This window comes from Tamandua tetradactyla, chromosome 20, assembly GCF_023851605.1.
Source record: "Tamandua tetradactyla isolate mTamTet1 chromosome 20, mTamTet1.pri, whole genome shotgun sequence".
Lineage (NCBI taxonomy): Eukaryota > Metazoa > Chordata > Mammalia > Pilosa > Myrmecophagidae > Tamandua > Tamandua tetradactyla.
Window position 1 is genome coordinate 3,317,774 of NC_135346.1, and position 25,896 is coordinate 3,343,669.

Here is a 25,896-nt window from a genome sequence, read left to right on the forward strand (position 1 = left end):
CCTTATACCTCAGCCCAGCGTACTGAATTAGCAGCTGTAATTCAAGTTTTACAAAATTTCCCACAATCTCTTAATATTATTTCTGATTCTGAATATGTTTGCCAAACAGTTACTCACATTGAGACAGCTTCTTTGTTTGAAAGAGATGACTTGTCCCGAATGTTTTTACATTTACAAACATTAGTCAGAAGTCGAATCAATCCTCTTTTTATCATGCATATAAGAGCTCATACCAATCTTCCGGGTCCTTTGTCATTACAAAATCAGCAAGCAGATACTCTTGTGGGGGTACTGCAAGATCCCACAACACTTCACAAATTAACCCATATCAATAGCAAAGGGCTGCGAAAGAAATTTCCATCCCACAATACTTCACAAATTAACCCATATCAATAGCAAAGGGCTGCGAAAGAAATTTCCATCTTTATCTAAACAGCAAGCTCAGGACATTGTTAGGACTTGTCCAACCTGTGGACCTTTAAATGCACTCCCATTTGCATCGGGGGTTAATCCTCGAGGTCAAAAAGCAAATGAATTATGGCAAATGGATGTTACTCATATTTCACATTTTGATAAAATGCAATATGTACACGTTATCATAGACGCTTGTTCTCATTTCATCTGGGCTACTGCACAATCTGGAGAGCGTTTCTCCCATGTTCGATCACATTTACTTAATGCTTTTGCTGTTATGGGATGCCCTCAATCTATTAAAACGGACAATGGTCCTGCTTATACAGGAAAACAATTTCATAAATTTTGTACTACTTTTAATATTACTCATATCACAGGAATTAATATTACTCATATCACAGGAATTCCACATAATCCCTCAGGGCAAGGAATTATTGAACGAGCAAATCAGACGCTAAAGTCTATGCTCTTAAAACAAAAAGGGGGAGATGATGATCAGGAGGATGATGCTATGAAAATAAGTACACCTAAAGATCAATTAGCAAAAGCATTGTTTACTCTAAATTTTTTAAACATTTATGATAATTCATCACAGACTCCTGCAGAACAACATTTTAGCAATTTGGAAAAGAAAAATGATATAACCCAAACAGAATTGCAGCTGTAGCCAATCTATTGGAAAGATGTTAAAGATGATTTATGGAAACCTGGAATGGTAAAGGTGTGGGGTAGGGGATTTGCTCTTGTCATTGCAGATGACGGAACCTCAGTTTGGGTTCCCTCGAAGAGAATAAAACCCAGACATGTCGACCTGGACCAAAAAATAACTAAATGGGTAATGTATACTATAGGACATACAATTTTGATTGCTGAAGGACAGGGACATATTTATACTTACTGGGTTTATCTGTGAGCCCTAACATGGGCCAATCCAACTTTACCAAAATAACCTAAATACAAGTTTAGGATTCCCAGGTCCAGTAAGAAGAAAACTGGTGTCAAATTTAATTCCATTTTTAGAAAGACCTGTATGCATAACTCTATGGATACAAAGGATACTTGCCTGTTAGATGGGAAAGAAAGTTGGAATGGATGGCAGTCATGTCATATGGATCAAGCAGTTATCATAATTAATGATTCCTATGGAATTGTAAGATTCCCCTGTGGGGTTGAAGATAACTGAGACTATATGGATAGGCAAGCTAAACCAGAGTTATTACATAGAGGATGATTTGTGCCAAGATTTGGGATGATAAATACATTATTCAGAGAAATTTATGGGGAATTTTCCTAGGACTGGGACCAATTTTCGTGGTGAATTCTAGTAACTATAACTTATCTCTAAATAGGAGCCATGAACACTATATACATACAGGGAATCAAACTTTTAATTGTGAAAATTATTCTCTATTCACTTGTCCCCAAGCATTTATGTTGCAGGAAAATGAGATGATTATAGAAGCAAGGAGAAGAGGTATTTGGCTGCCGGTTCAGATGTCAAGAACTTTGCAATCCTCTCTAGAAACACATATACTGATCCATTTGGCAAAAGAATATCTAAAAGGACTAATAGACTAATTGGACTCATTATCGCAGCTGTCATTGGAATCATTGGAAGCATCACAGTGGCTGCAGTCACTGGAACCGCATTGCAACAAACTATACAGATGCAGCATTGTTAGAAAAACACCAGTGAACTGTGGCACAATCTCATTGATGAGCAAATTAATAATAGACTAAATGATATAGAAATGACATTGGTTCATATTGGAGATCAAATGTATAATTTAAATTTTTTACAAAGTTTAAAGTGTAAAAGGAATGAGAACAGTTTTTGTATTACCCTCTTTTAACATATAACCTGTCTGAAATAGAATGGGAAAAGGTAAAAAGGCATCTTTTAAGGCTTTCAGATTTTAAGTCCTGATATCTTAGAATTACAAAAAAGGGGTATTAGAATGTAAATTAGAATAATTTACATGTAGCCTATGGAGGTAATGTTACACAATCACTTATCCAAGAGCTAAAAAATCTTAGGTTTGGGGCTGTTTATACTTCGCTTCCTCCTCAGCTGTGTTTAACAACAAAGAATCAAAGTCAGAGAGCTTGACTGGCAGCCAATGATGGGTAAGACCCTTCCTTCAGAGCCTAAGGGCAACCTAAGACAGGCGCGGTCACCCCTGCTTATAGTCACCCTAAAAATGTGATTCTTGTTTTCCTCGGCTTATAAAATAAAAAGGGGGAAATGTAGGAGCCAAGGGTTTAAAGCAAGACCTACAGAATCTGTTGGAAGCAGCTGGCCTCAGGATGGCGGCAGTAAACTGTGGAGACCGTTATGTAGAGCAGTCTGGGAGGAAGAGAATGTTTACCCTAAATGGTTATGTTAAGTATGAAGAACACTGTAAAGTAAGAACTTTGCTCCCTCAGGAAATGCCTGCATATCTATTGACATCCTGTGGTATATAACTAGGATCTGGTTGAGAATAAAATTGTCTGATGTCTGATGTAGAGTTAAGCTTTAGACCCCCTGAACCCATGTGTGCCTGTCTTTCTTTTCTTCCTCTCTCTCTCTCTTTCTCATCATTCCTTAATATCCTTCGAGCTCTGTTTCAACAGGAAGCAACACGTATCATTCCTGCCTTTTGGTGCCACTGGCTGCATTTGATCTGCATGGATTTTTTTTCTTCTATTTTTTTGCATGGGCAGGCATTGGGAATGGAACCCAGGTCTATAGCATGGCAGGTGAGACTATGCCTGCTGAGCCACTGTGGCCCTGCGCGGATTTTTTTAAATGCAATTTTATCCACTGTGGCTCTGCATGGATTTTTTAAATGCAATTTTATTGAAATATGTTCACATACCATATAATCCACCCAAAGTATACACTCAATAGCCCACAGCCTCATATAGTTCTGCATTCAACATCACTATGGGTTGTAGAACATTTTCATTTTTCCAAATAAAGAAATAAAAGGAACACCCCAAACATCCCATAACTCGACCCATCTGGATTTTAAGACCTTTGAAGTCATACTCTAATCAAACAGCTCACCTTCTTAGCACCTGTAGGCCTGGAATGTACTGGTTGAAGTGAACCTTAAAGGACTGGAAAACACGCGAGCAGAGTCTTGCTTTGTTAATGCTGCCATAATGCAATATACCAGAGATAGAAGGCTTTTTAAAAGGGAATTTGTTAAGTTCCAAGTTACAATTCTAAAGCTTTGAAAATGTCCCAACTAAGGCATCCAGGGAAAGATAAGCCTTTCTTGACTCAAGAAAAGCTAATGGGTCCAGGACCCCTCTGTGAGCTGGGAAGGCTGTGGCTGGCATCGCTGGTCCTGTGGCTTGTTGTTTCAAACAGCTTCCCCAGGGCACTTTTCTTCTTCATCTCCAGAGGTTTTTGGCTGCATTGGCTCTGAAGCTTTCTCAAAATGGAAGGGCTCAAGTAAGTGACCCAGCTTGCACGGGTGGAGACATGTCTCCATGGAAACAACTTCATCAAAAAGGTCCCAATCAGCAATATCGAACCATGATTAAAGAACATGGTTTTTCCGCAGTACCCAACAGTTTTAAACCGGCACATGTAGGGATTACAAACATATTAAAACAAGTGGGTATGTATGTTTGCATGCATGTATGTATACACACATTTCAACCAGAGCGACTGAGGGAAATGAATCCACCGGCAGTAAAACTAGAAACAATGTTTCCGCCCGGTTTCGAACCGGGGACCTTTCGCGTGTTAGGCGAACGTGATAACCACTACACTACGGAAACCCGTATCCAGGGAGGCTCACGTGAACTCTATGAAACAACATCCTCCGCCCCCCCCCCCCCCCCAAGCTGCTTGAACAATTTGGAACGACTTGGAACGACCTTGGAACGACTCCATCTCGGAATAAAGTTGTTCCTGTGGCCTCCACGCGGTTTTTATCACACTGTGGAACCGAACCGCTCGTGGGTCTTGAAATCGGCCGCTTGGAGCAGTAAGAGTAAATAAATTAAATTAATGGAGCTGATGAAATCAAAGGACAGGCTCAAGACTGGCAACTTTCTTCACTGTTCTTTCTCTTCTAGGAAGACCGTCAGAGGGTTTAAATGTTCACATAAGCTGTCCTCTATTGACGACAACATTTTTGGGGTTGTGGTTTTAAATATTTTCATTGAGATATCTTCAGTACACACAGCCCATCCAATGCAAACAATCAGTGGCTGTGTATTTGTCACCATGATCATTTTTAGTACATTTGCATCACTCCAGAAAAGAAAGAAAAAGAAAAAAAACCCTCATACACCCCGTACCCCTCCTTCCCATTGACCACTAGTATTGCAATGTACCCAATTTCTCTTTATTCCTTATCCACACCTTCCCCATTATTTAAGTATTTTTTGTCATTTTTTTACTCATCTTTCCATACCCTGGATAAAGGGAGCGTCAGCCATAAGGTTTTCACAATCACACGGTCACTTTGAAAAGCTGTAGTTAACCTATTGAGGGTAACATTTTAAATGTTCACATAAGTTGTAATCTCTTGACGGCAGCAATCTAAATGATTAAAGAAATAAAATGCATTCAAAGTATATGAGCTTAGACTGTATTGTTACCAAAATGTAAAGTAAATGTAAATAATCAAAAATTGAATAATATTATATATGTTTTCGAGAGTTATATATTTGCTCTAAATTATGCAACATTATCTGTTGAGAGAGGGGAAAATTGAATGAATATAAAATTTTGTCAGTCATCTAAGCGAAACTGAAAATGCTATTACATTGAACATCTCAGGAAGTTGTTTTTATGAAAATAAAACATCAATCCTAGCGTTCCACGGCCAGTAGAAAGAGCTGGGATGAAGCTGAACTCAGTTTGTACCTAGATCTACATACGTGCGAAATTGAGCGTAACAGCAATTGTTCAAAACTGCAGAATTTTCTCTTCTTTCACGCTGATTTCCGAGCCCAGGGGGAGCCAGAGATCGGAAGAGGGGTTGAACTCTCCGGGACTGGGACCCCGGCTGTGGGCGACCCGGGAGCCCCTCTACCCCCCGCGCGGCGGAGACCCCTCCTGTCCCAGTTCAGCGGTCCGAAGCGGCGCGTCCCGGGGCTACTGCCCGGTCCGGGCGCCCCGGCTTCCGCCCCGGCCGTTCCCGCGTCGTCCCGGCCCGGACGCAGTCCCCTCACACCCTTTGCTTGGTCGCTCCTGGAGGAGTCCCTCTAAAGTGTAAGTCGGAGCGAGACCCCCGGCCTCGGTGGCCCCCTCCCCACCGAAGAAAAGACCGAACATCCCAGGAGGGTCCAGCACGGGCTCGTGGGGCGTCGGAACCGGCGCTCGCCGACTCCTGGTGGGCACTTACCCCCACCCGGCCGGGCCAGAGGGCGGCGGCGGGAGGCCTGGACGAGAAAGAAACCAGGACCGGCAGAGATCGCAGCCGAACTCGGACCGGCGAGCTGTCGGTGTTGGGAAACAGGAAAGAGGTCTGCCCACTCCGGCTTCTCAAGCCAGGATCTGTACTGACTTTCCCCCCCACTCCCAGTAAAGGTGTGAGAAACGGCCCTGAAACCACACTTTGCAGGTAAACCCGTTGGCAAGAGAAACGCCAAAGTCCGGACAGCCCGAACAGCGGCTCGCGCAGCCCCGCACCCCAAGCACAGTGACTCCCCTGGGACCCCGAGCCGGCAGCCCGGGAGAGGGCGCACCCTGCCCAAGCCACCGCGGAGTGCGCCGCCCCCACGCCCCCTAACGCGGAACCGCTCCGGGCAGACCTCTAATCCCGCGTCGGGGCTGCGCGTCTGCGCTCGGCCAGTTTGACAAACCAGCTTTACCGGATCCGCAGTTTTCTCCCGCGGTCTGGCGTGTCCGTGGGGAGACGTCGGCGGTCGGAAGACGGAAAGCTGGACATGCAGGACCAGGGCCCAGCGCTCACGTATGGAGGGAGCCTACCTGAAGCGAAGGCAGAGTTTCGGGACAAGGCCGGCAAACCGAGGATGTTCGTGTTACCGGGTTTCGAAAAAAAGGCAAATTCAGCCCTGGGTGGGGGTGGGGGTGGGGGGCAGTGGGGACCGGAACATGTGGGGCGACGTTTCTTAAAAGGTTAGCTTTTTTTTTTTCATTGTTAAAAAAAAACCTATATACAAAAAAACCCCAATACATTTCAAAGCACACCGCAATCCTTACCTGTAAGACAGATTTCAGAGTTTGGTATGTGCTGTGGTTCCATAAAAGGTTGGCTCTTAGAATCAAGCACTTAAAGAGAATTGAAGATGAGGGTCTCGTGCGAAACAGAGCACCTGTTCCTGCCCAGGACTTGGAAACCGGACACCGGGCGCCGAATCCCAGCCACCAAACCACTTAGGAAGACCCTTGAGTATCCGAGTTTGGATTCAGATCCGTTGGTATGGACCTGACACCCATGAATGCAGTGCTGGGGATGCCGCCTGCCACCCAAGGCGTCGGTGACGGATCATGCACCAGTCCACGATAACACGAGTAGCCGGTAAACAGAAGGCACCCAATAGGCGTCGGATGTGGGTGAACGGGTGGACGAATAGCAGCAGGCAGGACAGTCGTGGGGGAACAGGCAGGCAGGAATGCGTCCACAGGTATCCTCACTCTTCACTGACTCGCTTTATTCTGTTTCCAAAAACTTAACTCGCCCAACGTGGGGCTCGAACCCACGACCCTGAGATTAAGAGTCTCATGCTCTACCGACTGAGCTAGCCGGGCGGTCGTGGTGTTTTGATTGTTCCCTCCCTAGAGACCGAGTTCGACACGCGAGACTGCAAAAACACCGCCCCCCTCCACCCCCAAATTTTGCAGGATTAAATATGTGTGTATTTATGGAGCGCCTACTGAGCGCCCGGCTCTGTCTTAGGCGATCCAGAGGAAAGAGCAGACTAGCTGAGGAGCGAGGCCTGAGTCCGCATCGCGTGCATTTATGCAGCGCCTACTGTGAGCCACCTCCGCTGCGAGCCTGCTTCGCACGCCGTCTCCCCTAGAGACACTGACACACACCTGCAGAACCTGCCGTTCTCCGTGGGTGGTCTCCCCTTTCTTTCCCAGGGCGCCCGGGAGATGAAATGAGGCTGTGGCCGGTGGAAGTGAAGACTGGAGCAAAACCTTGTTTCCGCCCGGTTTCGAACCGGGGACCTTTCGCGTGTGAGGCGAACGTGATAACCACTACACTACGGAAACCTCAGCGGGCGAAAGCGGCACAGCGGCGCTCTGAGAACACCCGGCCTGTGGGGCCGCCTTGCGTCTAGTCCTCTAGCTCGGTTCCTCCCGGCGCGGAAGCGCACGTGGCCAGCACCCACGCGAGCGGATGCGCGCCTCCGGCTGGTGTGGACGAGCCTCCGCCCGACGTGGGGGCAGCTGGCGCACAGGAGCCCCGTGGCACCTCCGGGCGCGCGCAGCCGGAGCTCAGGCCGAGCACCTAGCTTGCCGCCCTCGAACTTCTCCCGAAGGTGGTCTTTTCTAATCACACAGGTCACGTCAAGCGCTACCTCTGCCGCACCAGGGGTCCACGCGGCAGGGACGCGCAGGGGCCCGCAGAACCGTCTCCAGCAGAGCCAATCGCGCGGTCCTGCGTGCACCTGCGCGGACCCCCAGGCCCTGCGCATGCCGGAGGCGCCGAGCGGCGAGGGCACGGCCGGCACTCAGAAGATTGAGCGTTTGCTTTGTTTTTAGGTGACACCTTCGCTGGCTTCGGAACTCAAAAGCACACGGAGGGTTGTCCTTCCTAGCCCTGGCCTTCGGCCCGCCGCTGCTTTCCCGGACGGTCTGTGCAGAAAGGACGCAGGCGAGACTAGCCCGCGCCGACACGGCGCGCTTACTGAGAGGTGGGCAGCATTGTAACCGCTTCACGTGACCTTAATCCTCACAAACTCCGAGGAACGAGCGCTTACCCTCGCTTTACATGCGTGAACCCACGTACAGGAATATAAATATGCCGACTGCATTTAACATTTGTCCTCCACTTTTTTTTTTTTTAACAGATGGCTGCATACCCTACACACTGTTCCGCGTTTTGCTTTTTTTACTTAATACATCTTGCAGCCTGTTAACCCTAAAGGACACCCAGGGCTCTATCTGGGACTCTCCAAAGGTTCCATGCACTAAGCCTACTTTCCTGAAACCTACAGTCTCCAGATCACCCTAAAGGACACCCAGGGCTCTATCTGGGACTCTCCAAAGGTTCCATGCACTAAGCCTACTTTCCTGAAACCTACAGTCTCCAGATCGGTCCCAGTTTAGGTAAGTCCTGAACCGAGTGCCCAGCCTCTCCAGACATCAACTAGTCACGTCTCCCTACACATATTATCGACAGCCCCTTTCAACATGAAAAGTTAGAATGGGCAGAGCCTAAATACCCTAAAGAGTGGGAGAAGGATCAAAGGAGAGGGAGGAGCATAACAGAGAAGGTAGGATTTTAAAAATGAGCATGACTACTGAATCACTATATTGATATTTCTTTTGGTCTCTAGTTTCTTGGAGCAGCTAGAAGGAAAAATGAAAGATCCTGGAACTGTAACCCACACCAAACTCTGAAATCTGTTGTGTAACTACTTGTTAACATATACTTTGAAAATTTTTGCTTTTTAAATTTTCTATATGTATTTCACAATAAATAACTTTTTTTTAAAAAAAAAGGAATACATGTTGCAGATAAATTTCCTTTCTATAGCTAAATAGTGTTCCCTTGTGTAGATGGGCACGTAGGGCTTTGTCTCCCTTCCTTTACTGATGGGCATTTAGCTCAAGCAAACGCTGCTGCAGCGACTGGATGGGAGGTTTCTAAAACACGAGCGGACGTCTCCCACGCGGGGGCGGAACGGCCGCACCTCACGCACTTCCCCAGGCCCCGCCCCCTGAGCCGTCACCTAGAGAACCTCCGAGTCCTCCAACAACAAAGTCCTCAGCCTAGAGCGGCCGGAAACGCAGCCGGGTTCTCGCCCGGGCTCCGCCGCCCCCCGCTTCCGGCAACGGTCGTGGGTTGCCCCCTCAGCGGTCACCCATGTCCGGCCTGTAGGGTCTCGCTCGGCCGATGCGGGCGTAACACCCGCAGAACGTCGGCCGCCAAGCGTTCTCATCGCCTCCCGAAATTTTTGTCCAGTTGTGGAGACCCGGGAAGGGCGATCCTTCAGTTCCCTCTGCGTTCCCGGCTCTCCCGCAACACAGAGACGGGGACCTTTCCCCTCCCAGGCCTCCTGCCCTATTCCCGAATGCCTGCTAGAGCGCCTCCTCGCCGCTTCCTGTCGTTCGGGGGCCCGGAGAGGAAGAAAGGGGTGTAGTGGGAGCGGTGCAGAGAACTCGGGAGCCTGAGTGGCGAGAAAACGCCGGAAGTGTTGGGAAGAGGGCCGGAAGCGAGGGGGCGGGACCCGGAAGAGAGGAGGGGGCGGGGATTTCTTAGGCGGCCAAGGGAGCGTTGGGGCAGATTTGCACTCAGGGCCTTCGGGGGCCTTTAGCTGTGGCGCTCCGCTCTGTCCCCTGCGCTTGCAGGGGACACGGCGTCGTCTGGGAGTAGGGAACTCTTGCGTGGAGGGGTGGGCTTTCGGGGGAACATTTCTCTCGCTGCGGTCGGGGCCAACTGTTGAGAGGCAGGGCTGGGGGTGGGGCCGGGTCGCCGGGCGCCCGCGAGGGAAGACCCCCCCGACTCCTCAGCCCCCCACCCCACATCTACACTCGCTGACGGGACACTAAGATGGCTGCCGTTGCCATGACACCCAACCCCGTGCAGACCCTTCAGGAGGAGGCGGTGTGCGCCATCTGCCTGGATTACTTCACGGACCCCGTGTCCATCGGCTGCGGGCACAACTTCTGCCGAGTGTGTGTGACCCAGCTGTGGGGCGGGGAGGATGAGGAGGACAGGGACGAGTTAGACCGGGAGGAGGAAGAAGAGGAGGAGGAGGAGGAGGAGGAGGACGGCGAGGAGGAGGAAGTGGAGGCCGTGGGGGCCGGCGGGGGTTGGGACACCCCCATGCAGGACGAAGACTACGAGGGCGACATGGAGGAGGAGGTCGAGGAGGAAGAAGAGGGTGTGTTCTGGACCAGCGGCATGGGCGGGTCCAGCTGGGACACTATGGACTACGTGTGGGAGGAGGAGGACGAGGAGGAAGATCTGGACTACTACTTGGGGGACATGGAGGAGGACCTGAGGGAGGAGGACGAGGAGGAGGTGCTGGAGGAGGACGAGGAAGAGGAGCTAGACCCGGTCACCCCACTGCCTCCGCCTCCGACCCCTCGGAGGTGCTTCACCTGCCCCCAGTGCCGCAAGAGCTTTCCCCGGCGTAGCTTCCGCCCCAACCTGCAGCTGGCCAACATGGTCCAGGTGATTCGGCAGATGCACCCAACCCCTGGCCGAGTGAGTCGTGGGAACGAGCAGGGCGTCTGCCCCAAACACCAGGAAGCCCTGAAACTCTTCTGCGAGGTGGACGAAGAGGCCATCTGTGTGGTGTGCCGAGAGTCCAGGAGCCACAAGCAGCACAGCGTGGTGCCGCTGGAGGAGGTGGTGCAGGAGTACAAGGTGAGCGGAACCGGGAGGGCGCGGGGCTGAGCGGGTGGAGAGGAGGAAGTGAGGGAGCTTGGAAAGGAAACAGCGCGTCCCCCTGACGACCTCGTGCTGGTGAGCTGATTCTCCTGGGGTAGGAGGGCAAGGACTCTACACAGACAAAGGAGAGGTGCAGTGAAGGCTACCAGGAAAGACCGTCTCCCTCAAAGAAAGTGGGGCAAAGCTGGTGATGCTCCATCACTGGACTGAATCGGCTGGGGAGCAGGCCACTGCGGTTTCGCCCTTTCACTGTCCCTAAATATAGGATCGCAGGTGACAGGTCCCTACTGCTTTACCACCAGACCCATTTTCCTTGGGGTAAATCTGAAGTCTGTCCTTGACTAAGATTCCCGGAGACGGGAAGAACTTGGGCAGCCAAAAAACAAGGAATGGTTCGAAGCAGGAAAAGAGAAGTGTCTGCTAGTGCCAGACCTAAATGCCCCGCATTTACTTCCTGAGTAGGACTCCCCATCCCGTGATAGGGCTTGGTTCTCCCCCTGAGGACCCTTGTTGGTTCTGTATAATTTTTACGTACTGACCAGAACAGCTTCCCTTCGCTGGTAATGAAGTTTGAAAAAAGAGAGAGCAAGTGAAAGAGGCTTTTAAGTTAGACCTGGCTCTGCCAGTTAACTCATCTTCAAATCTCTGATAAGTCTCTGAATCTCATTAAACCTTTCATTTCTCCAGGATGAATAGTTAATATTTAGTGAATGCTTGCTATGTATATCAGTCACCATCCTAAACATTTTTCATGGACTGTCTCATTTAAAACTCAGAACAGCTCTGTGGGTTTGGTTACTGCTTCCATTCCCATTTGACAGATCGGGAAACAGCCAGAGAAGTTCAAGTAACATGCACAGGGCCACCCACTCCCCACCCCCAGCCTCTGTTGATAGCACCTGCCACCATGGTGGTGGTTAGTATGATTTTTTTCTCACATGTGATCCGTCTCCTTGGAGTCTGAATGTCTTGCCCCCTGCTTCTGACCCTGACTCCTTCTGGACATAGGTAAAGGAGATGTGTCTACCTGGCAGCGAGAACATTACGTAGCAGGGGATGGGTAGGACAACTTGGAGGAGAGGATGGCGTCTTCTGTGTCATCCGCACAGTGCTTTTTTTTTGTTGTTAGCATTATCCCAATTTTACAGGAAAGCATCTAGAGCTTCTCAGCTGTGAGAGGTACAGCTAAGACAAACACACATCCCCTCATTCCGTGCACATGGTGATTGATAAACTGGCTGGTCATGAGAATTCCTAGAGGAGCTTTTCAGTGGTACAAGGGGCCCTTCCACCAGGGATTCTGAATCGATGGTAGGGAGGTCTTTGGAAAGCTTCCCATAGTTTGAGAATCATTGTGTTGTTAGCATTGCCTGCCTTTTGGGCCATGCATCCTTGGGAAGTTGTGAGCTCCTTCTCCCCTTCTCTTTTATACTCTTGGTTTCTAGTAACTAGACATATACACAATGTGTAGTCACCCTGTCAGCTGGATCCACGGGCATTCCACCCCCTCTCCTCCCTCCTTCCTCTGCAGGACTTCTCCAAGAGCCTCTGAAACTGGATTTTAATCTTTATCGGCCACATTTATCAAATACCAACTCCCTAAAAATCCTGTACTAGGCTTGGAAGGGGTGAGGGATCAAAAGAAGTTCTAGTCCCTTTCCTTGATTAGTTTCCAGGGCTCTGCAATTTGGGGAAGCCAGATAGACTCAATTAATGTGGTAGTAGCTGATTATCAAATGTAAAGGAATATGTCTAGTTATACAGAACTAATTTGAGGGATTTCCTTTTTGGCTTAACAAGCTCTCTTATAGAACGGTAGCTTATTCCTTTCAGGTATACACACTAATTGGCACTTGCTTGGTACAGTGTTGTTTTGTAGAAACTTTTCTTTAGTGATAAACAGTGGCACATGAATAATGTGTAAATAAAGCTCCTAAAATGTTAAAGGTCCTAGAAAATTTATCTTAAATAATAACCTGCTTGGGTTTGTGCTTATAAGCTTTTTGTTATTGATTTAGAAAAAATATTAAGCAGTAAATTTAAGTATTACAAATTCTGAATGGAGTGGAAATCATTGACACTTTACAGCAGAAAAGTACAAAGCAATGTTAGAAAGCAAATACTTTGTGTCGCTTATACTATTTTCATGTTATGAATTGGCCATAAGCCTTTCTCCTGTGCAACAACTGCTGTTTGAACTTGGGGTCACTAACCTCTTTAGTTCAAGTGTCATTACCAGGATGTTTCTAATGGGTTGAAGGCCTAGGTAATAAATACTAGATACTATTTACTGATCTTTTGCTGCAGGCGCTAAGGTATGTGGCACTAAGCATGCTTCTACAGGTAGATTCTATTATCCCCATTTTAAGAGGAAACTGGAAGCACGCTTGCCTCAGGTTACCTAGCCACGTACATATCCAGCTCTGATCTAGGTTTGAGCTCTTAATTCTACCCAATGTTACCTGTCAAGGAAAAGGAGAGAGAAAGTCTGAAGAGATTAAAGGTTAAAAAAAAAAAAAAAAGAAATGAGCAAATAAGGGCCTGTTTCACCCATTCGGGTGTCTCTTAGTAGCCCTTTAAAGAAAAAGACTTGGCCATGCAGGACTCACTTGCATATGTGCCTTGAACAAGGAGAGGTTGTTTGTTTTTCATTTAGCAGGCAATTGAGCAAGAGCGAGGCAGGGGCATAGAGATGAAATAACTAAAGAGAGGGCCCTGCCTCCAGAGCCCGCAGTGTCCTGGGGAAGGATTGTAAAGATTTCCTTCAGTGTTCCTTGGGATCAGGTAGTTCTTTGGGACTAAAACTAACAGTCCTCATAGAAGGGAAGGCTGTGGGAGGTGAGGTAGAAATGTCGGAGCAGTGGGGGCTCAGGTCTGCAGGTGGTGGTGAACTCCCAGATGGTTTTTCGTACAGGCACAAAACCTTCAGACAGGTAATTTCGAGATCATCGTTGGGCAGGCGGTGAGGACTGCTTATGAGGGAGAAGGATCCGAAGACAGCTCTGAGTGTGTGCTTTTGTTGGAAAGACCCACCGTTAGAGCACACACTCAGGTGGAGGGTTGGAGGCCTTTGTCATGAAGAAAGGGGAGGAAGGGAATGTGATGCTCGTATTTTACACCACCCTGTGGATCAGGCTTTGAGTCCCCACCAACTGTGGGGAGGGCTGAGCAGGTGGGCTTGGAAAGGGTAGGAGCCTCTCCCAGCCAGGGCCTCTAGCCTGTCTTTTCCCATTCCCTCAGGCCAAACTGCAGGGACATGTGGAACCACTGAGGAAGCACCTGGAGGCCGTGCAAAAGATGAAGGCCAAGGAGGAGAGGCGGGTGACAGAGCTGAAGGTGGGTGCATGTCTTTGGCAGGGGCTGATGGGTTTTGTAGTTGGGGAGGGCAAGGAAGATGGGGCCGCCTGCTCTCTCAGGTGGTAACTGCATCCCCCGAAAAGGTGACAGCCAAGACCTGGGAGAGGGGTAGCCACCTTTCCAAAGTCCTGAAGAGAGGGGAGCCTTTGAGGGTCAGGAGGCATGGTTTTAGGTTCCAAGATGGAGTGAAATCTAAGGCTGGGCTGGGTGGGCATGGCCTAAGGCTGCAGAGCAGACTTCCCATCCCAGACGTGGAACCCCAGAGCCAGCTGCACCACCTATGCTCCATACTCCTGTACCCACCACGCCGCCCTGCACATGAAGAATAGAAGGCACACCCCAGGTAGCAGCCACCAGAGAAGCCCAAGGCTGCAGAATCGATGTAGGCAGTGGGCATGGGAGGTCTGAGCATGAGAGGAACATGGCTTGGTAAGCTTGCTGTGACCCTAAAAAGGGACAAGGAGTGTAGGGTTGGGGAAGGAATTAATGAGTGTGAGCACTGCAGAGACCTTAATATCTTCTAGTCTAGTGTTTTTTTTTTTTAATCTTTTTTCCCTCCTCATTATCACCCCTGTGGCCCTAAGGAATCTTTTTATACATTTTTCCCCCCTTACTGTGCGTCCTACCCCTGGCCTCTTTTTGTAAGGCTGGCAGGCATTGCCGAGGTGGATTGACACTGTGAGCTGCAGAGGCCAAGTTGAGACATACCTCTCTGCCTCTCTTGCTCTCTCTGCTCCCAGCTCCTGCCTTCCTGGCCCTGGCTGGGCCTTGCCACTTCCCAAGGCCTGTGCTGGTTGCCACCTCCACATCAGGGACTCCGTGATTGGCAACTCTTGGGCATTGGGTGGTGGAAATAGCTTGGACGTCAAGGAGTCATATCCTCTCTGGCCAGCTGTCCCACTTGAGACTTCTGGGCTCCCTGGGAGGAGAGAAGGGTGCAGAGAAGGCATGCCAGGATCTGAGTGACACTGGGGCGAAGTGAAACTGACTCTAGTGGCAGTTTTCCCACCCACCTGCAGTCAGGACCTCCCTCGCCACTCTGGCTCATCACTCTTCATCCCAGTGTCTCTAGCTGATGGTAGCTGGGCAGAAAGCAGGTCTTCTACCTGGATGGCCACCCCAGGTGAACGGGGTGGGACTGGGCAGGAAGTTTCTCCCTGATTATATAAGTTCCTGCACAACACCCCCGATTTTGCCTCTTGGTCCACATAGTATACTATGTCTCCTGTCTGGCCCTTTACAGAAAAAGCTTGCCAGCCCCTGAACTTCAGGGACTGACTGGGTGGTCGCCCCAATGCCACTGTGTTGTGGTATAGTCAGGACCCTAACTTTGGTGTCTTGATTCTTGAATATTTTCATTCACTCATTTCAAAAAGTTCTTAGTGTCTACTCTGAGGTGGGTGCAGTGGCAGGGTGTGAAGAACCTAGCAAACAAAGCCATACCCAGCCCTTCTGACAGGGAGTTTATTGTGCCCTGGAGAGAACAGTAGGAGATACTTTAGCATAAGCAGAAAATGTCACAAAGGGATAATTATATTTAAGGGGATGGTCTTACTTAAGATCTGGAGGGGAGAGAAGGCTCGGGGAATATTTATAATTTAGACCAAGGCCTGACCTGAAGAGTCAAAGTTAGGCAGACAAGTAAGTCTTCCCGGCAGAATGTGGTGGGCTTGAGACCACGGTGCTGGACAGGACTGGTGCCCGGCAAGGTTGCCCGCTAAGGAGAGAGAAGGAGCCCCTACCGCGGGCCTGGGGCACGTGTGCTCCTTGGGAAACGGGTTTAGGTTCCTGCGTGTCACAGTGGCGTCCACCATTCCCTTTCCATCAAACCAGAGCCAGATGAAGTCAGAGCTGGCAGCGGTGGCCTCCGAGTTTGGGCGGCTGACTCGGTTCCTGGCTGAAGAGCAGGCAGGGCTGGAGCGGCGCCTCCGAGAGATGCACGAGGCGCAGCTGGGACGTGCGGGGGCTACCGCCAGCCGTCTTGCAGAGCAGGCTGCCCAGCTGAGCCGCCTGCTGGCCGAAGCCCAGGAGCGGAGCCAGCAGGGAGGCCTGCGGCTGCTGCAGGTGAGCAGAGCCCCTCCCTGCCCCGCTCTCAGCACCCTGGGCTGCCGGGTGCTGTCGGGCCGTGGTGACCAGAAATCCGCCCAGACCTGCCTCTTCCCTCCTTGGGAGGGACCCAGTGATTGAACCTGAAGATCAGCAAGTTTGTTGAGAACGGAAAGAGTTAATGTTGAATGTAGGGGGTGCGACTGCTTTACCCAGTGGAAAGAAGGAACACCAGCTGTAGGAGGGGTGTAAGTGAGAGTTGACAGTGACAGTGTTGAGACAGTGACGCCCTAGAATATTGTGACAGTTACATCGTGGGGGTTAATTACAAAGCGTGGAGCCACAGTCTGACGACAGGGAGGGTTGGTGTGCTGAGGCGCAGGTGTGATTCCGACGGATGCTCGGTTCTGAGGTCCTGAGGGCACCTCTTCCCCCTCCCTGCTCAAGTTCAGTCCTTTCTCTGGCTGGAGATTGGGAGAAAGGAGCCACCCCTGTGCAGCTGACTTTCTCTTTGTCTCTTTCTCCCTCTCCCTTTTTTGTTTGTTATTCCCAGGACATCAAGGAGACTTTCAATAGGTGTGTTCTCACCCTTCCCCCTACATGACCAGGTGGCTTCGGGTTCCCCACCCCTGCCTCCTGGGTATCCCTCTCCTCTCCTTCCTTTCCCAGGACCTGAGTTTCTGCCTCCTGGACCCTCCTCTCCCTCCCCTCAGCTTCTTCTCCTCTCTGGGAATATCATGGTCCCACCCCCTGCCCCGTCCCCTTCCTCCAGGTGCGAAGAGGTCCAGCTGCAGCCCCCCGAGCTCTGGTCCCCTGACCCGTGCCAGCCCCATAGCCATGACTTCCTGACAGACGCCATCGTGAGGAAAATGAGCCGGATGTTTTGTCAGGCCGCCCGAGGTAGGGAGGTCACCTGTACGACCTTCCTTTGCCTTTCCCTTCACAGATCCGAGATCGGGTCCTGAGGGAAAGTTGGTGCCAGTGGAAGGGGTGGGAAGGAGCTGTGACGGAGCAGGACACAGGCAGGCAGCTTGTTCTGGGACTTGAATGCCAAGTGTCCTCTCCTAGCCCACGTTTTGGGGGTGGGGGGGCGACAAGAAAGGGCAGGGTCAGAGGGAAGCGCTGTCAGGCGCTCTGGGAGTAAGACCAAGGAAGGAGGTGGCGCCAACAGGAACCTGAGCCTGGCCTCTGGGGTGGGTGGGGTGGGTTGCTGAGAGCTGGAGGGGAACGGGAAAGGCAGAACCTGTGGAGTTGGCCACTGATGGGAAACAGCTATTCCAGCCCTGGCGTATTTGTCCTCCCTCCTCCCAAGTGGACCTGACGCTGGACCCTGACACGGCTCACCCTGCCCTGATGCTGTCCCCTGACCGCCGGGGGGTCCGCCTGGCAGAACGGCGGCAGGAGGTTGCTGACCATCCCAAGCGCTTCTCCACTGACTGCTGCGTACTGGGGGCCCAGGGCTTCCGCTCTGGCCGGCACTACTGGGAGGTAGAAGTGGGCGGGCGGCGGGGCTGGGCGGTGGGCGCTGCCCGTGAGTCGACCCATCACAAGGAGAAGGTGGGCTCTGGGGGGTCCTCCGTGGGCAGCGGGGATGCCAGCTCCTCACGCCATCACCACCGCCGCCGCCGGCTCCACCTGCCCCAGCAGCCCCTTCTTCAGCGCGAAGTGTGGTGTGTGGGCACCAACGGCAAACGCTACCAGGCGCAGAGCTCAACAGAGCAGACACTGCTGAGCCCAAGTGAGAAACCGCGGCGCTTTGGCGTGTACCTGGACTATGAGGCCGGGCGCCTGGGATTCTACAACGCGGAGACTCTGGCCCACGTGCATACCTTCTCGGCTGCCTTTTTGGGCGAGCGTGTCTTCCCCTTCTTCCGGGTGCTCTCCAAGGGCACCCGCATCAAGCTCTGCCCTTGATTCGCCTGCCACCCGCAAGGGCCCCTCCGGTCGGCACTGGGGGGGCGGGTGGTGGTGGAAGGTGGCCCGCAAGTTTGGGGGCTCAGAGGCTCCTGACGTCTGTTACCGCGTTGCTTCCCGCTCCCCCTTGATCCCAGGCCCCTGCTTCTCCCTCTAGGAACCTAAAGAACCCTCCTGGCCTCCAGCTCGGCCTTCTCTCACCTAAGTCTGTCCAACAGGTCTGCATGGGTCCCCAGTAACTAACAGCTGCCTGGCCTCCCCTCCCTGTCTGCCAGCCCAGTCTGGAATCTAAGTTGGGAGTAGGGGAAGAGGGGGAGATGGTAATCTTTCCTCCTTAACTTCCTTTTCCCCACCCCTATTCTTCAGCCTTTGTCTGTTCTGAGGCTGGAGGGTTTGGGCAAGACTCATACCCCACCCTAATTCTGCTTTCTGGTGCAAATTTTAGCTGAGGGATTTGGAAGCTCTTTTGGGGAGGCAGGCTGGGGAAAAGGGCAGAGCTGGGTAAGAGAAATTCTACGCCTCTGGGGAATTAGGAGGGTTTCTAAACTTGCCTTCCATCCCCAATTTCTACCTCCATAGACCGGCCAGAGTTTAGCTTCAGTCAGAGATCTGGAATGGTCGACATGATTGAAACTACATACAATTATATCATCCAATAAATTATTTTCTCCCTTTTTTCCAGCACTCCCATCTAGGAGCAAAGCTCACCCCATCCCCACCCCAGTCACTGCTAGGCTCCTTTCCCCTTTGTTTAATGGGACTGTTCATCAATTATCTGCCAGTTTCCAGCCTCTCTCTCCATGCCTTCAGTTCCCTCCATTGGCAAGCCCTGATGGGGCACCTGGGGACAGGGGTTTGGATCCCCAGGAGGTCAGCCTTGGGTATAATCTATTTTTCTAGTAACTCCTTGCCTTCTGCCATTTCTCAGCTTTTGTCCTCTGCTTTGATAGCTGAGGTTAATTCATGTTCTTGGGGAAAGGGACAGGTGGGCTGTGTGGTGGAAATTAATAAAAGTTTATTTGCTTCTTCTCTCAAGTCCATTCCTTTAGGTGAGCAGGATGTAACTTGGAGGACACTCCATTAGCCTGGAATTGGGACAGAACCTACAGCCACCTCATTTGAACATCCTGGTTTCTCATAATTACCAATAGACCCTTCTAGCATCAACCTGATCTTTTGTCATTTTCCCAACAATTTCCAAAAGCCCAGGATGTACAAATACTTCAATTCCAGTCTTTTTCTGTAAATCTAATTGGGATGAAGTGCCATAGTTTGAAGCTGGATTTACAGCTTTGAAACCCAGCATCCCAGTTACACAGTGGCTTTGAGGACCAGCAGCTCTGGCTGCTGTCCTGCATCTGCCCCAGGTGGCTGCTCTAGACAATGTGGTCCCAGCAAAGCCCACCGTGATCACGGTATAGCTGAAGACCACAATTTTGCATCTAGTGAAGGGAAGGAGTTATGACTGAATAGCAGCTCTTTCGTAGTGACAGTTACCTTATAACAGGTAAAAGGATTAAAAAATTCATTTAACCAAAGACCCAAGTGATAAACTATTCAGAAATTCTTTTAGTTTATATTCCTGTTTTTTCCAGTTCATTCTTCTGTTAACCTTCTGTTCCCCAATTGGTTGCAACTATTTTGGAATAATGAGCCACTTTTCCTCTGATCTCTACCTGAAACTTGGGCTGACACTGTGATGGGCAAGTTTGGGAAACTATCCTATACCGCTGTCTAGGAACTCGTATCTCATCCCACCCCAACACCATAGGGGGCCTGAACAGACTGACAACCCCCTATCCCAAGCCGTATTTACCTGGTCCACACATCTCATCACCCTACTTCCAGTTTTCAGTGTTTAATCAGTGTTTTTTGCTTTCTCACCAGGAAGCAGGATGGATATGAAAGTGGCTTTTTGCTTATCAGAGAAACACACTTTCAAAAAGTCAGAAAACCAGTTTTTCCTTTATTTCTAAAGCTCTGCCATAATTTTACCGGGTGCCGATGGTCACCTGCCACACTCGCACCAGGTTGTCTGTGTAACCAGCAAACAGTGTCTGCAAGAAAGGAGAAATCACATCAGATTAGATCAGGCCAGTCAGTGCTCTACAGTTTCACTAGTGCTGCTCAGATGGCTCTTCTCTAAGATCCCAGACGGTGGGTAGTGACTGCACTCCTAGAGTAAGGAACAGCTAGTACAAAGGAGTCACTTCCAATGACTCAAGTTCATCAAGGCATTCACCTCAAAGTGCAGGTAGCCAAAGTACTCCAGATCACAGAATCATGTCAGTAGCATGTACTTTGCAATTCACTGGCAGACCTAATTAGGTCCTCCTAAATAAATATGGCTAATCTTTTCACTGTTATTTTACCTTATGTCAAAGAGATAAATCTTGTAACTGGCAGATTAGTCACATGAAGAGCAGAAAGGAGGGGAGAAAATGGTTGAAGCCTAGTGACCCAAGAGGACAAGCCCACTTACCTGGCCATCAGCAGACCAGGCCAGAGAGGTGCACTGGGGTGGCTCTGCCTTGCTACTGGTACTAATAACTTCTTGCTTCAGTTCATCTACAATGATCTTGCCCTCCAAGTCCTGGTAAGCAGGGCAAAGAAACCATTAATACGTTTAATGTCAGACATTTCTCTAATGTTGCTTAAAAAAAAACCAAAGATTTTCTATACCCAAACAGAGCTCACCACTCAGCAGCCCCTGTGTAACTCAGTGGTTCTCAATACAGGACTGTGTCTTCTCCAGCCCCTATACCTTCCCTATTATCTGGCCATCTCTGGACGTGTTTTTGACTGTCACTACTGAGGGGGAAGAGGTTTTCTACAAGTGCCTAGTGGGTAGAGGCCTGGATTGCCCCTAAACATCCCCAAAATGCACCAGACAGCACTCTGACAACAAAGAATTATCTGGACCCAAATGTGCTGGGCTGAGTAAGCTGCTGTAACTTAAGTCTCCCATTTTAAAACCCAAACCTACGAAGTCTTAACTACTTTTAACTTGCCCTTCTTGAGCCTTGAGATTGACAAATCTCAGCATGTGGTAAGATGGTATATTACCATGTGTGTAACCATCACACTGGCAGGACTTCCAAAGTACAGCCAGGCACTCAGTCTGAACTGTATTCACACTCACCCAGATCTTGATGCTGGGGCCCGTGGCAGCACAGAGCCAGTAGCGGTTGGGGCTGAAGCAGAGGGCATTGATGATATCCCCGCCGTCCAGCGTGTAGAGGTGCTTGCCTTCGTTTAGGTCCCACAGCATGGCCTGGCCATCCTGGAAGACACCACTGGGTCACTGTGACTGTTCCCGGAAATCAACTCCATTTCCCAATGTTTTGTCCTAATCAACTCTTAAGCCCCCCTACCCCCTTTCCCAAGCTTCCTGTAAGCAAACGCCTCAAAGTGTCCCCTGCGAAAGGCATGTTCAGCCTCCCCCACCCCCCACTTTAAGAGTAGGAGGCCCCTGGCTCCTGAATACCTTGCCTCCAGAAGCACAGAGGGATCCATCTGGAGAGACAGTGACAGTGTTCAGGTAGCCCGTGTGGCCAATATGGTTGGTCTTCAGCTTACAGTTAGCCAGGTTCCATACCTAAAAAGAGGGGCAGAGGACCCACAGGTGAGGAAGCCGGCTTGGGGCCTAACATGATACCTTATTTGAAAACATTCCTGGGAGGAATGACCATCATTTATCAGTAAAAAGAGGTTGAAGAATTTCTCTTGGCCACTTAAAGACAACTGGGTTTTAAAACAGTTACTAAATGCTGTGTGGAGTCTTACAAAGGCTCTGGGCTCAAACTACTCCATACTTTTCCCCTCTTGCTATTAATACCAGAAATTTATGGCCGGAATTGGAAAAACAACAGCCAAAGGAAAAAAAGTCAATTAAAGGAACCTACAAAGTATTCAGAGCTGGAGCCCACACCCACCTGTCCCCTGGCCCCAAGCGCACCTTGACCAGCTTGTCCCAGCCGCAGGAAACGATGATGGGGTTGCTGCTGTTGGGCGAGAAGCGGACACAAGACACCCACTCTGAGTGGCTCTCATCCTACAGATGGAAAGGAAGCAAAGGGAAACCATCCCATGACATAAAATTCTAACTGCCCCAGCCTTCCCTCAGCCGTGTGGGGTGGGTGTCGGCAGCCTTATATCCTCCTCCCCAGAACTTTTAGGCTCCTGGCATAAGACAAGGAGAAATGGAAGAGGAGGAGCTCCAACACCTGCACCAGGCTCCCGACCAATGCCTCTGCTTTACCTGGACTGTGTACTTGCAGACTCCCAAAGTGTTCCACAGCTTGATGGTCTTGTCTCGGGAGCCAGAGACAATCTGCCGGTTGTCAGAGGAGAAAGCCACACTCAGCACATCCTTAGTGTGGCCTACAAACCGGCGTGTGGTGGTGCCCCTGGGAGGGAGGACATGGTCACTCTCTAAGCAGAGCCTGCAAACGGTCTCTCCACAGTTTCGTCATGTCCTGTCTCAGTGGTGAATTACCCCCCAATGCCACACACAGTCCCGACCACAAGTCCCTGGCTGAGTCTATGCGAGAGAACCCCCTCAGAATTGCAGGACATGTCCTCATGCCCCATGGGGATAGGTGGACAATGTCGTCTGTCATCACCAGGGTCCTCCATGACCCCTGCCACGTGCCCAACCACACCGAGGTGCCAGGCCAAGATACTCAGACCGCTCCCCAGCAAGACTCAGGTGAGTAACCCCGACATGACCTCCTTTACTCTACCCACTTCTCCCTACCACCTCTACTTCACTTTGCCCAGCTCTTCCCCAAGGCCCCAGGTCTAAGTGAGCAGCTACTTGCGTTGTGAGATCCCAGAGGCGCAGGGTTCCATCCCAGGAGCCTGAGAGGGCAAACTGGCCATCCGAGGAGATGACCACATCACTGACAAAGTGAGAGTGACCCCGCAGAGCACGCTGGGGAATACCATAGTTGGTCTCGTCTCTGGTCAGCTTCCACATGATGATGGTCTTGTCTAGAGAGAAAACCGAAATGGACACTCAGCCGCCTCAATCCTCGCCATCCTGCCGGTCTCCAGCCTCCTCACTGACCTACGGGCTAACCCGGACATCTCAAGGTCACAGAGGGCTCACAAAATGACAAATTAGAGTCAGGTGAGGGGGAAGGGAGTCCGCAAGCCAAGACAAGTTCACTAACCCAGAGTAAGGCCAAGCTGTGCATGAGATTCCGTCAGGTGTACAGAACTCCGAATGCGACGACGGATGTCCTTTTCTGGGACCCGAACCCATTAAGACATTTATCTCCTATCTGGTCTGAGCTCTAACGACTTGTGGACCTTTCTGCAACCGCTGGAAATGCTGCTCGGGCGCTGCCAGCCCGCAGGCTTTCCTGCACGCGCGTGCCCGGCACTAAGGCTCACCACTAAGCACCAGCAGCAGGTCGAGTCCCAGCTGCCTCCTAACCACCTGGGCGCTCTCAGAAGGCACGGGAAGCCCCCGACGCTGCGGGCCCACAGGGAGGGCAAAAGCCAAGGAGGGCCGAGGGGGCAAAGGGCAGGGCGGACGGGCACGAGGCCCCTGTGAGCCCACCCCTCCCTAGCAGGGCCCGGCGGCAGCTCAGAAACAGCCTCTGGGTCTCAGCACGGGCGCTCAGATGGCATGTTGGGATCATCACCGCTCCGCCCGGGCCCCGAGGGACAGGAAATGGGACACCCCCCACCCCCGCCAATGCTCCCGCAGGCCAAGGGCCGAGTCACGTCCCCCTCTGCAAAACGCGGGCGGCGCGCGGAGTTACACCGGACGGAGTGGGGCCCTGGGTCCGCCGCGAGCGAACGCCGTCCCCACCCGGCCCCCGCACCTCAGCTCGTACCTCGCGAAGCTGACAGGATCATGTCCGGGAACTGCGGAGTAGTAGCGATCTGGGTCACCCAGCCGTTGTGGCCCTTCAGGGTGCCACGGAGAGTCATCTGCTCAGTCATGGCGGCGGCGGGTGTCGAGGTCGCCGCAGCGACGAGGATGGCACCGGATGGTCCGGAGAGCCGAGAACCACAACCGAGACAGCCACTGCCCCGCCGTGAAAAAGGAAGAGCACCGCGCCACCGGAACCGGAAATAACCTCCCGCCCGGCCAAAATGGCGGCTCCCGCGAGTCACTTCCGTCAAAGATGGCGGCGCCATTTAGAGCACAGGGCATCATGGTTCCCTCCATAATTTGACAGAGCCGTACAAGTAGTTTCTGAAGCTAACGCGACTAAGGGTTTGAAAGGGCTCCTCTTGTTTCATCCTCTAGGTTTCCTTGTAGTGCCACACATGACCCTAAACATGGGATTGTAAAACACACAGTTGTGGACGATGACTTGATTAATGATATAAATAGAAGAATGTTTTTCCATGAATAAGAAAGTCACTGTTACAAAGAGTTAAGAATAGGGTGGCATAAACGGAAAAAATACACCCGATGCAAATTATGCGCTATAGTTAGCAGTAATTACGATTCTTCCATGAGTTGTGAGAAAGGTACCACACTGAAGCTAAGTGTCAATCATAGGGGTCTCAAAAGGGCATGGATTTTTTTTTCCTTTTTAGCAGTAATGAAAATGCTCCAAAATTGTGTTGACGAACGTACAACTCTGAAAGTATACTGTGAGCCATTGATTGCCCATGTTGGTTAGCTTGTATGGTGTGTGAATAAAACAACTTAAAAAAAAATACATCTCCTAAACTCTGTGAGTAAACTCATTACCCTCTCCTCTATGTGGGGCATGACATCCAGGGGTGAGTCTCCCTGACAAGGTGGGACATGACTCCTAGGGATGAGCCTGGCCCTAGCACATGGGATCAGCAATGCCTTCCTGACCAAAAGGGGGACAAGAAATGTAACAAAATAAAATATCAGTGACTAAGAGTGTTGAAATAGAGTTAAGAGGCTATTCCGAACACTACTCTTATGCAAATTTCTGCTAGATATAGCTAATTGCCATGGTATGCCAAACCCAAACCAAAACCATTCCTGTTTACCCTAAAGAACACCTAGGGCTCTAACTGAGATTACTTTCCAGAAACCTACACCCTCCTGGTTCCTACGCCAGATAAGTCCTGAAATCAGAGAGCCTAGCCTCTCCAGAACATCGACTAGTTCTATCCCCATGTCCCATATTATTGACAGCCTTTTCCAACATGAAAAAGTTAGAATGGGCTTAGCCCAAATACCCTTAAAGACTGGAAGAAAGATCAAAGGAGAAGGAGGAATTATAACAGAGAAGATAGGGTTTAACAAAGGAATATAACTGGTGGTTCCACAGGAGGCTAGGGGTGGGGTTGCCATATGATCCTTCAATGCTATTGCTCAATATATACCTGGAGGAACTGAGTGTGGGTACAGGAATGGACATCGTACCCTGGGGTTCATGGCGGCAGTGTTTGGGATTCACAATGGAGGAGGCCTGTGCTGGTTTGAATCTGTGGTGGACCCCAGAAAAGCCATGTCCTTTAATTCTCATTCAGTATTGCTGGGTGAGAGCGTTTTGATTGTTTCCATGGAGCTGTGACCCTCCCAATTGTGGGTAGTAACTTTTGATTAGATGGCTTCCATGGAGTTGTGACTGTACTTATTCCAGGTGGGTCTTGATTAGTTCATTGGAAT

At 50.5% G+C, this 25,896-nt stretch overlaps 2 protein-coding genes, 1 long non-coding RNA gene and 5 other non-coding genes across 11 annotated transcripts; 2 read left to right on the top strand and 6 right to left on the bottom strand.

Annotated features, from left to right (window-relative positions):
• Nucleotides 1-4,118: 4,118 nt before the first annotated feature.
• Nucleotides 4,119-4,191, bottom strand: TRNAV-AAC (transfer RNA valine (anticodon AAC)). Its single transcript has one exon. It is a non-coding gene; the product is annotated as a tRNA-Val (tRNA).
• Nucleotides 4,192-7,065: 2,874 nt separating this feature from the next.
• TRNAK-CUU (transfer RNA lysine (anticodon CUU)) lies at nucleotides 7,066-7,138 on the bottom strand. The gene has a single exon. It is a non-coding gene; the product is annotated as a tRNA-Lys (tRNA).
• Nucleotides 7,139-7,533: 395 nt separating this feature from the next.
• On the bottom strand, nucleotides 7,534-7,606 carry TRNAV-CAC (transfer RNA valine (anticodon CAC)). Its single transcript has one exon. It is a non-coding gene; the product is annotated as a tRNA-Val (tRNA).
• A 26-nt stretch (nucleotides 7,607-7,632) lies between these two features.
• On the top strand, nucleotides 7,633-9,059 carry LOC143664865 (uncharacterized). The gene is made up of 4 exons (XR_013166638.1): nucleotides 7,633-7,875; nucleotides 8,099-8,250; nucleotides 8,407-8,665; nucleotides 8,896-9,059. It is a non-coding gene; the product is annotated as an uncharacterized LOC143664865 (long non-coding RNA).
• Nucleotides 9,060-9,356: 297 nt separating this feature from the next.
• On the top strand, nucleotides 9,357-19,304 carry TRIM41 (tripartite motif containing 41). 4 transcript variants are annotated; one of them, XM_077138274.1, is made up of 8 exons: nucleotides 9,357-10,934; nucleotides 14,199-14,294; nucleotides 16,149-16,379; nucleotides 16,915-16,937; nucleotides 17,134-17,261; nucleotides 17,674-17,849; nucleotides 18,433-18,493; nucleotides 18,855-19,304. In XM_077138274.1, the coding sequence occupies exons 1-7, from the start codon at nucleotides 10,113-10,115 to the stop codon at nucleotides 18,478-18,480; spliced, it is 1,524 nt and encodes a 507-aa protein (XP_076994389.1). In that variant the 5' UTR covers nucleotides 9,357-10,112; the 3' UTR covers nucleotides 18,481-18,493; nucleotides 18,855-19,304. The 4 variants fall into 4 exon arrangements, 3 of the variants coding, with proteins under 3 accessions (XP_076994389.1, XP_076994388.1, XP_076994387.1); XR_013166636.1 differs by having other exon boundaries at nucleotides 17,674-18,493; XM_077138273.1 differs by having other exon boundaries at nucleotides 18,433-19,304.
• A 917-nt stretch (nucleotides 19,305-20,221) lies between these two features.
• RACK1 (receptor for activated C kinase 1) lies at nucleotides 20,222-24,349 on the bottom strand. Its single transcript, XM_077138275.1, has 8 exons — nucleotides 24,125-24,349; nucleotides 23,099-23,270; nucleotides 22,537-22,684; nucleotides 22,234-22,329; nucleotides 21,763-21,873; nucleotides 21,418-21,558; nucleotides 20,758-20,868; nucleotides 20,222-20,332 (listed from the first exon to the last, which is right to left on the bottom strand). The coding sequence occupies exons 1-8, from the start codon at nucleotides 24,231-24,233 to the stop codon at nucleotides 20,267-20,269; spliced, it is 954 nt and encodes a 317-aa protein (XP_076994390.1). The 5' UTR covers nucleotides 24,234-24,349; the 3' UTR covers nucleotides 20,222-20,266.
• LOC143665053 (small nucleolar RNA SNORD96 family) lies at nucleotides 22,830-22,907 on the bottom strand. Its single transcript, XR_013166729.1, has one exon. It is a non-coding gene; the product is annotated as a small nucleolar RNA SNORD96 family (small nucleolar RNA).
• Nucleotides 23,868-23,935, bottom strand: LOC143665060 (small nucleolar RNA SNORD95). The gene has a single exon (XR_013166735.1). It is a non-coding gene; the product is annotated as a small nucleolar RNA SNORD95 (small nucleolar RNA).
• Nucleotides 24,350-25,896: the final 1,547 nt, after the last annotated feature.

Excerpts from the sequence above, each read along its gene's own strand:
- TRIM41 (XM_077138272.1), top strand. The coding sequence starts at position 10,113 with ATGGCTGCCGTTGCCATGACACCCAACCCCGTGCAGACCCTTCAGGAG. Across the intron at positions 16,938-17,133 it reads ATCAAGGAGACTTTCAATAG|GTGCGAAGAGGTCCAGCTGC; the intron begins GTGTGTTCTCAC and ends CCCTTCCTCCAG. Across the intron at positions 17,262-17,673 it reads GTTTTGTCAGGCCGCCCGAG|TGGACCTGACGCTGGACCCT; the intron begins GTAGGGAGGTCA and ends CCTCCTCCCAAG.
- RACK1 (XM_077138275.1), bottom strand. The coding sequence starts at position 24,233 with ATGACTGAGCAGATGACTCTCCGTGGCACCCTGAAGGGCCACAACGGC. Across the intron at positions 21,874-22,233 it reads GCTGGGACAAGCTGGTCAAG|GTATGGAACCTGGCTAACTG; the intron begins GTGCGCTTGGGG and ends CCCTCTTTTTAG. Across the intron at positions 20,333-20,757 it reads CCTGGTCTGCTGATGGCCAG|ACACTGTTTGCTGGTTACAC; the intron begins GTAAGTGGGCTT and ends CCTTTCTTGCAG.